The following is an 11,070-nucleotide window of genomic DNA, read 5'->3' on the forward strand; positions in this document are numbered from 1 at the left end:
CATGATATTTTATTTTCTGATACAATTTAGGATAAAATAATTTTTACTTTTATGGGAGTAAGTGGTGGAACAACCATGGTCAAGCAAAGGTAAATGAGATGATCATGAAGCCACTGTACTTGTCACCCCAAGAGTTATATCATGTGCTGGTAACATGATACCCAAGTCAATAGAGAAATATTATCAAAAAAGGTGTTGGTGTTCTCATTTTTTCGAACTTTCTCCAAATTGCTAATACTGCTTACACATATGGTGTGAGAAAAACACTTAAATAATTTAATCTTTTAGTTATTAAAAGAGTGGAATTTTAGGTAATAGATAGTATTTCTTTCTTTGTTAACCATTTGAATTAAGCCATCATAACTTTAAATTCCGCATAAATAAAATAATAGAGGTTTTCATTTATGCGCGTATCACGGAAAACTGCAGTTAGACGACGTTGTCACGTACATCAATGACATTTGAATTATTCTTCTTATTTAACTGCGCGTAGTCAGTGGGGCCTTCGCATAGACTGCAACCCGTTCGAATTCAAACTACCCTCCCGCGCCTGCAAAATTCGAAGATTTGACGCGCATAAATAAATAGAGCGTATTCTGCTTTATCAACGTCTTTACACCCGCGCGATCAACGCTAGACGTCCAATGTCGACGGCGCGATCGATTTCGTGTAAAATAAGTTTAAGTCGCCAAAAACCGGTACCGAAAAATTGCCTTCGACATACAACCAATCTGAAATATACACCCTTGGGCAGCGTTTCCGGAGAATCACGGGACTATTATATTTTGCAAAAAAAAAATGGGCACTTGATTTTTAGGTACGAGTACAGATTTAGTATTAACAGTTGTAGAAGGGATTTGATGGAAAAAAGTATTATTTACTGATGTAAATTCACTTTTAGTCCATTGAAATGTTACATGAGCTTTGCATTTTTTAGATGACGCAATTTTATTTTTGGGGCATGTGTGGGGCTATAGAAGCTTAACCTTAAGTTTTTCGCGATATCTCGCGTATATGCGTCTTACAAAAAAATCATAACGACATAAATTGTTTTGCCTACAAATATGTTTATAAAACTTTTTGGTCTGAATTAAACATTAAAGAGGTTATAAGCAAAAAAGTGAGTGACATGTGTCCCAAAAATAAAATTGCGTCCTCTAAAAATGCAATATTCGGTCCTTAAATTGTAACATTTCAATGGACTATTTTGTTTGGTAATCAAGTCGATCTTAATTTGTTTTAGTTTGATTTTTAGGAAATATTCATTTTAATAATAAAATATTAATACCGAGTGTGGCCTCCATTGGCTGAAATACTTTCTACAACTCCTCGTGCTTTAAAAGAGGTTTTTTATGAATGCTTGGGGAATACGCTCCTATTCGGCCGCAATAGCAATAGGGTGTACAGCTCTAACACGTCGTTTTAGAAAGGCCCATAGATCAGATCCCGACTTCAGTTAGGCAAGAGTCTACGTCACCGGCTCGATGTGATCGAGCATTACCAGTAGCTCTTCCTGTAACAGCTAATGCTGGTTGTACTAGTTGTTGAATTAGAAGTTCGTGATATTTGGGTGCAATTTTCTACGAAAACTTACTCTGTATGATCTTCAGAAGTTATGACAGAGCAGTTAGGCGTAATTTCTTCAAAACATGGGGTATGTTTTGCTTATTGCTCTCCTGGTCTCCTTAGCACTTTACGACGTAGGTTGGCACAATAAAAAGATTTTGGCTCAGAAGATCTGAAAATAAAACCTTGCTCCATACTACATCCGTCCACGTCGCACAATTTTGGGAAACTTCTAGAAGTCTCCTCCTGAAAGTCCATATGCTAAGATTTCAAGATTGTTTTAGATAAGCCTTCCGATTATGTAAAGTTTGGCACACAATATATCGGTCGTCCCTTGGCTCAGTAGGTACTTACATGTTTTTCTTCCTTATCCGGTTTTCTTTTCAAAGAACTGGTCTTCTGGACTGACACCAAACCATTCCGATACTTTACATTTACTTATAGCCTTCTTGGAGAAGAGTCACTATATTACCAGCAATAATTGTGTTGTCTGCCATATTAATGTATAGAATTTGTCACGACAAAACTAATTTAACATCAACATCAATTCATTATAATCCCAAAAAAACGTTTTTTATTTATTTATAGCACAATAAACTAAACACAAATTACTGTGAGCAATACGTAGTATTTACATCCTATTTGCTGCGAGCAAACGCTCGAGCCTTGAATAGAATATTTTTAAATTACCTACTTTGAAATTTTCAAATTTACAACATTGTTTTTTACTTGCCAACATTTTAATATGTAGACAATTGTTTTTAATTAATTGAATGCATATAAAACCACTTCTATAAGATAGTTGTACAGTGAAGTTTTGATTGCCCGATTTTTTTATTTTGCAAATGGGTAAAAATATCTTTGATTAAGGGTTGGTCTCCGCTGCCCTCCATCTGGATACCTCACTACCTAAAAAAATAGCTTTTTTAATACGGCAACTATTCGATACTTGTGAGCGTGGCATCTTGCCACTCAATGGCATCTTTAAAATCTCGCAACATACCCTTCGTATTATTTTATATTGAAATTAATAAAATACAAAAATCTTTCTGAGGATACCTATGTGATCTCAGTGTCCTACTTATTTCTTGTAGTATTATTTTTACAAAGTTTTAGTACACAACCCTACTTACCTACAAATAATTAATAGCAAAGTTTAACAGAACATGACGTGGCACGTCAATGTCACATTGTTCGGGACTGGCGCCAGTACGCCCACTTGGGCGTAGTATTAGCTGCCGCACTTTGCGACTACGTCTGCGCGGCGGTATCTAACTGGAGCGCAGCGGAAATCAATCTACTAAGGGGCTTATATAATACCAGAGCCAATTTTGAAGTAAATGACGGCAATTGTTATTTTTCAATCAATCCTCTCCGCTTGTTTGGAGTTATGTTGTCATTGTTTGTGCGCAAAATGGCAGATTGTGTTTCAGCTAGGATTCCCAGTAACAAAATGGACTACCGATCGTTTGTAGATGCGTATTCTTATTTTACATACGTGTAGGGTTGCCACTCCTACTACTATATAATATAGTATCCCTACTAAGGTGTCAACCTATTTTATCAGCATACCTACAGAGTATCTGCATAGCATCAGCAAAGCATATTTAATAGAACCAATATCGGTCTGATAAAAGCAGAGTTACGAAGGTCTCCATAACAATAAAAGCTCAAAGCAGTAAAATATACTCATAAAAATGATTTTAAAATATATTTTTTAATTATTTTAAAATATTTGGGAACAATATTCATTCCCATTCTACAATATTTTTTTTGGGAACTGAATCCAACACTAATATATTCGGTCTAAAAAAATTGACAGCCCTACATACGAGTCACCTGATAGTAAGTAATCACCGCGACCCATACTCTCTTGTAACACCAGAGGAATCATAAGAGCCAACCCTAGTAAATGTGAACACATGAATTGGAGAAAACATTGGTAGGTATGTGGCGGGTGAGGAATGAACCTGAGGCACCATGGTCAACAGATCAGTGAATAAACAGAAGTTCTGTGATTTTAAGGTATAATAGGTGTTCTCTCAGTTATTCCAAATAAATAACATCAGTTGTATAATGGGCCTCACCACACCAGACCTGGCATCATGTATTACAGATTGAACAGGTCCAATTATGATCACATAATTAATAGACACTAATAAATGGGATCTAGGATTTAATTGGTTTAAAAAAATTTAAAGAGCTCTTCTGTAAAGATTCGTTTACTTCTTTGACATTATTCCAAGCATCATTGGATAAGTTCTAATTCAGATTTCAGCATGTGGAAAGTAAAATGAAAAACTATTGCACTGCATTATGATTTTATATTAAAAATATACATACTGATATAATATTGTACACACTTTACAAATCAATTATCTCTTGAGTGTATGCTGTGCAACGGACACAATAAATTTTATATAGTAATATTGCTTTTACTAATGTCACAGGAACCATTTCTATTTATTCAAAACAAAATTAATAAATAGAAAATCAAATAAATTGCTGCCATTCAATTAAATACATTATATCATTTCATATTACAATGAAAAACAAAAGCCCAATTTCTAAAAACTATATTAGCAACCAGCTTTGTTCTACATTGAAAGCATTGGTTATCAAATACTGCTTAAAAACTGTTCTATAGATCTTCCTGTTTAGTTAGTAGTATGAGAATAACATATATTTCTATGTGAATAATGTGCATGTATAAAATTATAGTATGTATGTTAATTGTGTGTGACAACTCATTGTCTTGTTTATTGTTTGAATCAATACAATAACAAAATAAACAATGTTGATACACAAACAATAACCATTAATAGTAAGGTAAGGTAACTATGATTTACAATGAGATAAAATATAGAGAAACCTAATGAATTTTGACAGTTACAATAATATGCTGACTAATCTTTGTCAAAATAATATTATCAATTATCTCATCATGAGATCACACATGTAATTTAATTGAAAAACAAATGCAGATTCATTTTTTAAAAAAAGGTACCATACACATTTATTATTAATATAACAATAGCTAGCTAATATGCCTTAAAAAGATGAAAAAGACCTCAATTTCTACATTTAATTTATTAATAATACGGCAGCATTACCAATTTATTACAATAAGTATTAATTCAATATTGTCTCTGGCCCGGTTGGTGCAGGGCGTACACTTTTTAAGTTGCTGGTTGTGATACAATAGTCACGAGGACATCCTAGTGAATCACAAAACACTCACAATTCTATTAAATCAAGGACAAAGGGCACTATTACTTAGGAACAATCCTCTTGACTTTTTCTCACACACTGTGCTACTTTTCTTTTAAACTCCGAATATGACTCTCGCCATTCTTTCTGTAAAAAAAACTAAAATAAGCACTCATCAACAACTCTTTGTAATGTATGGTTGTGCCGGTCAGAGTGTGTGACCTAAAAATATTGGTCATAATTGTTGTTTGTAGAATGTCCCGGTGCCCCTTTTCTGTGGTCTTTTTTTTATTAAATTCCTTTTCATCCTAAAAGCAATCCTCTTGACTTTTCCTAACACATCTGGCAACTTTTTTTTTGAAATCCGAATATCTTTCCCTCCATTCCTTCTGTGAATGCAAAAAAAAAGTTATTACCTAGTTATATTATTGTATGCAAAGGAGTAGAAGCCAAGAATTGTTCTGTGAAATTTAATTAAGCTTAGTAAAAATATCATAACATATACTAACTGCTGCATCAACATTAGCAGGGCTCTCATCATTTGGATCAGCGAGCATTGAAATAACACTAATTAAAATAGTCTCCACAGTGTGGACGGGTAGCCATCGCTCTGATGCTTTCTCATATCCCCATTTGTCATCACCAGGCTCATGCAATATTGAAATGCAAACATCTCCATTCTTTTCAACTGGAAAAAAAAAATTGTTATTTCTACAACTTATGTCAATACACTTATAAGATAGGTTAATTACACATTTATCTATTGTGTATCTAGAATGTTCCATGTGTCAGACAGCTATGCATTATAATATTCTGGGAATAATGGTGACCATCTTAAATCTATTCTCTCCGCAAATATTGATATCATATTCCTTAGAACAAAAAAAGGTTTTTTTTCTATAAATTTTACAAGAATGTTAAACTAGAGATAAAATTGATTTTTTTACCAGGTTTGAGCTGGTATTCTTGATAACACAAAATGGGGAAGGCCAGAAAGGGATCCTTGTTCTGTACGCACCTGGGTACTGTACAGGACTAATAAGGAGTTCTGACACCATTCAGCCCACATGGTGATTGCTAAGTGCCATCATTTTATTTTGAGTCAGAACAGTTAAGCTTTTATTAAAATGATAACTAGTCATGGGCCAGTTTTTGGAGTAGCTAGTAATTATTTACATTTTAACTATGGAAATAAAGTGAAAGTCTAGGAATACAACAAGAACAATATTAATTATGAATTTTTTATTTCAGTGTTATGGATGTTTTGGATTTATTGTGGTATCCATACACAAGCTATGTCAATTATTAATTCATAAATACAAATGCCATTATGTAAATATGAATAAATAGGGATCTGCCCTAATTTTCATACTTTTACTACATTGTCATAGACTAAATAATATAAGTATAAAAAGATAATGTAAAAAATAATCTTAGGGGCCGGAATTTAGTTCAAGATTTATGTACCACATACATACATATTATGTACCAATTATCCAAATACATGTGTGTTTAATCACTTTTACAGTGTAGGAAAAAATTATAACAATACCTACAAACACCCATGAAAATTTTCAAATTTGTATGATTAATAATCATGTAAAATTAAAAACCATCAAAGATCAAACTGGCAGCATTATATGTATATTAAGAGCCCATGTATATTTACTATGCTATATAAAAATAATTCAATCTCTCCAATATTTGTGGCATAAATAATACTGAGCAGACACAGTCTATATACCAATAAGAATACATTTTTTTTTAAAACTACAAAATTGCTGATCTTTTTGTAGTTAGATATTACTACTACCTTTTGCAACAGAGAAATACAAGAACTATGCCAAACATTAAGGAGGTTATGAGCCTGTTTTGAAGGTATCTGTCATGGAGACTTGTAAGCACCAACAAAAGACTTATCATGTCATTTCAATGGTGCATGGAAAAGTTCTGAGAACCAAAATGCATGAGCACTACTTACCTATATGATATCTAAGTTGGTGGTGTACAGTGGCAGGAGCCTTGTCAAACTTATGGATGTGAAAACATAATTTGTAACAATATATGTTCTACAAGAAATTATATTACAAATTAGTACATAATTCACAATTTCACTGCTAACCCTAGAGACAGGCGGGGCTACAGCCCTGGAGAATAATACATTACAATAAATTATTTATTGAAAAACTTGTCCATTATATTTGAAACATAATTTAGGGACAGAGAGCCTCCACTCCAAAGTCTCCAGAACTTTAAACCTGGTATTGTCTAGAGAGGTCTAATATAATATTGTATTTAATAGTGCATATACTGTTAAAGAAGAAGTACTTACTATTTGGATGCCATATTTCAGTTACAAATTTCATCCTTGGTGGTCTTAATGGATACTCCTTAGGAAAATATAAATGTGCTTTGAAGAATCCACCCTCACTGTAAAATTATAATATTTAATTGGCAACAATTGCATATTAACAAAAGAAAGAACAGTTTTTGTAATAAGGTTCAACAAATACAAATATGGTTAGTGAAAATATGTATTATTTTTTCACATAAAATTTTAAAATACTTTGAATTAAAATATTTATTATATAGTAGGCAAGGAGCTCAGTAGTGAATTAAAAGTTATTAATGAAATTACTGACTACTAACCCTTTCAAATAGGTTTATAGAAGTTAAAGTTACTTGTTTACAATGAGAGTACTAAAACTTACTATAAAGTATCTGGTGGTCCAATGATGAGGACTTCCCATCTGTATATGTCATTATCATCTATTAGTCCAGCAGAAAAACCTTCCACCGGATTCTTGTTCAATTCTGAAATGTAAATGAAAGTACTTAAATTTCGGAAACCATTCACTATAAAAATTACATAATTTATAATTTGATTGAATTCCTCAACAACTTCGTTCAACGAAATTAAAATGAAACTTTGCCAAAAATCCCAAAAATAAATAGCACGAGCACGTTATAATAATAATAAAACGACTAGCAGACAATTCGTCACTTCAGTAGATATTGATTTTAACAAAAACTTTTGCTGCTTTAAATGGGGTACATTTTATCAATATTTTAAAGGAATCATTAACTTATTTATGGAAATATCGGTAAGTGTACAAAAATCCTGAAAAGTTAAGTCAATGATTGTACGACTTCATGATGATATACGATTGCACATTGATGAAAATTGCTTCACAGCACTACACGAATTAGATATTTATTTACCTGCTAGTTGCTTTTTCAACAAAAGCGAAGACTGTGGCTCTGACATTAATTACAATATGAAATTTACCCTGATAACACAATACAAACGATTTTTCACAAAAGATGGCTGGCTAAAATTTGTGCAGGTTGTAAAAGAGAAACATATGAGATGTCAGATGTGTTGAGAAATGAGAGTTTAGTTTAGACTTTAGAGCTGTCGCAAATGTCTATTTCATTGTTTCCGGTACGAATTAAGCCACAGAGTATAATAGTACGCTCGGTACACGGAGTCTGTAGTATTAAATTTCGTAATTAGTTGTTTGAACTAGGAAAAAAACGGTCAAATATTTGCATTATTATGTAGGTTTCGGCTAAGAACAAAAATGAATTAAATATCAATATGTAAAACGTCAATATGTAATATGTCAAAAAACAAAAGTTGTAGATCTATATATTAAATACAACTTTGCAATTTGACTTTTTTCCATAGGATTTGCAGTTTTGCCGGAATTAGAGATAAACTGTTTTTTTTCCACTTTTTCCACTTCCCGAACTCAGATCGCCCGTAATTACTTTTTCCTTTCATTTTTGTTATATTCTCTTTCGTTTCCAATGGGTTTCATCCTACTGTTATTATTTTTTTCACTTTTTATCTTTTTCAAAGGCTTCTGCACCGGTCTATATTAGATAAGATACTTTATATTCAGTCTGACTATAGAGACCGACAACTTTTCCTATATAGTAAATAGTGTTATTTTTCTAAGGGAACCTCAATAAAATAAACGAATTGTTTTTAATATTTTCGGGTATTACATCAATTGTCAATTGGCTTCTGTTCATTTCAAAATTTTCATGCTCGAAGGCTTATATCAGATCCATCACAATCAGATTCATCACTTTTCGTTTTTTGTAGCTTTCTTGATCTTCGTTTTTAAATTAAAAAGCTGAACTACGTTTTATTTGTCTTACCCTAGCCCTTCTTTCCTGTTCTAGCTTTTTCAATTGCTTTTCACTGTGGTTCTCTTCAATTAGGTTTCAATCGGGTGTGTCTATATAAATACGTGATTTTCTTGGCCGTCGTCCTTTGTTTGTTTTATTACTTTCTTCTCCGGATAGGGTCAAATTGCCTCTGGTTTCAAAACTGTCTTTAAAAGTGCTGCTATTTGATGGATTGGTGATTTATTCAAAGCATCTGGTTCACATTTCACAAGCATCTAAATTAAAACTTTGTCGTTCATCAAAGTTATCGATGGTAAGTTGATAGTTTCTTCTGTAGATTCCCGCGGAACCTCCAAGAAATTCTGTCTTCCACAAGTAGAGGGTTGGCAGATATCAGAAACAGTAGTGCGGAGTAGCTGCAAAATTTTCAACGACGTTTTGAGTAGGAGGCACATGTTCTACGTTACCGGATGTATACAACTCAGTTGGAGCAAAATCTTCGTCACTAAAAGGCTAATAACTAAAAAATAGACGAATAAATTGCTATTTATCCAGTTACTTTTATTTGCAGCGCAAAACTTCCCTCGGGTGCTCCTTCAAGAAAATTATCTATATAATAATCAACGTGTGGCAAACACGTAAAGTCGAGGAACGGTATTTGCACTGGCAGATATAATTCCACTCAAAAAGTTACGAGCTCCCCTCTTTCAGCTGATACAATTTGTTCGACCTGTTTTTGACATCTTGGAGCCAAGACTTTGGGAGTAGCTAGAACGTTAGATACACCTGATTCGTCGAAATTAAAGATTCTGTCAGTAGTAAATGGACGTCGCTCCAACATTGTCTTCAAATTGGTATAAAACTCAAAAGATCTGGCAGCGCTTGTGTGTTCGGTTTGCGTAAACTGAATTCCGGGTTTCTTCTGCGAATACCATACATCCATTATTTCCCAGCCATCTAATTTTGTTCCCACTTTGCTGGATATTTCAAACTCAAAGTTTTGGCACACTCATATGCTTTCTTGCTTGAATTGTTGTAAGTCTTTATAAGTATTCGATAATATAATCATTTAGCAGTTTTTCTTCTTCCATAGAAAAAAGACTTGGAAACTTGTATATTTAGAGTCAAATGTACGGTTGCTTGACCCTTCAGCATCATTGCTATTCGTGTATTTTTTGACTAGGCTTTCTAATGTTGAAAATTTCAAATTGTACCTACTTGTCCGCAGCTTTTCTATATGACAATACTCCTTGCATAACATCATGTATTGCTGACTGCATGGATTCTTCATCCACAACTTTTTGCTACTTGTATATGGAATCTTTGTAATGACAGTGACTAATCTTTTAGCGCTTGTAATTGTCAATCACAGGATGAAATTTTTTGTCATGGATGAATTGGCATTTCTTGGTCTGAAGCAATTCAATGAAATCTGAAATATATATAGTGTTGCGTAGCAACCCTTCGAAGGTTATGACGAGAGTTGTCAAACTTCAAGACATTGTTAATTTCAACAGCTCCGTCAGCAATACTCGTAGCTCAGCAGAAAAGTGTTTACTTTAGACGCTGTAGACCCGGGTTCGATACACCTACCAGTGTATGGATTTTTTTGGGTTTTGTAAAGTTAGAGGAAATTTCTAGTAAGTTCAGGATCAAATCGAACAGAAAAAAAGGGATGGAAAATGTGTAAGCAGGATAAAAATAGTTAAAAGAATTTTCTAGTACAATTTAAATTTACAGATGGAATGGGAGAATCATTTTGAAAATAGAACGGATCCCGGGGTATATAAGCCGTACTAAGCGTGGCCTACGGCAGTTCTAGTTCTGACTCGAAAGTGTAAAGAAGAAGAAAAAGGAAAGAAGAAGTAGTGGAAAAGTGGAAGTGTTCCAAGAGGAAGAAGATAGAAGAGACTTAGTGTTCGGTGCGGTGTGACGCGTTGAAGGTACCGCCGCCCACAAGAGGAACAGCGGCAGACCGGCGAAGTGCAAGTTCAGAAAAAGTGAACGCAAATAAAGACTCGTTCCTATAAGCGGAGTATTATTTCCAATCCCTGACCCACTCCCGTGTCAATTGGTGTCAGAAATGGGATTGGAAAGATGCCATTAGTGCCCAGGAACGAGAAGGGAGTGACCACGCGAGCAGCTGCAGCGGCA

The 11,070-nt window shown here is 33.7% G+C and overlaps 1 protein-coding gene across 2 annotated transcripts; it reads right to left on the minus strand.

The window, feature by feature from the left end:
- Positions 1–3,870: 3,870 nt before the first annotated feature.
- On the minus strand, positions 3,871–8,175 carry LOC126974228 (ubiquitin-conjugating enzyme E2 G1). 2 transcript variants are annotated; one of them, XM_050821692.1, is made up of 5 exons: positions 7,999–8,175; positions 7,488–7,590; positions 7,109–7,206; positions 5,286–5,464; positions 3,871–4,923 (listed from the first exon to the last, which is right to left on the minus strand). In XM_050821692.1, exons 1-5 carry the CDS (start codon positions 8,042–8,044, stop codon positions 4,843–4,845), a joined length of 507 nt encoding a protein of 168 aa, XP_050677649.1. In that variant the 5' UTR covers positions 8,045–8,175; the 3' UTR covers positions 3,871–4,842. The 2 variants fall into 2 exon arrangements, with proteins under 2 accessions (XP_050677649.1, XP_050677648.1); XM_050821691.1 differs by having other exon boundaries at positions 3,871–5,165; positions 7,999–8,170.
- Positions 8,176–11,070: the final 2,895 nt, after the last annotated feature.

The sequence above is a fragment of the Leptidea sinapis genome, chromosome 31 (assembly GCF_905404315.1).
Source record: "Leptidea sinapis chromosome 31, ilLepSina1.1, whole genome shotgun sequence".
NCBI lineage: Eukaryota > Metazoa > Arthropoda > Insecta > Lepidoptera > Pieridae > Leptidea > Leptidea sinapis.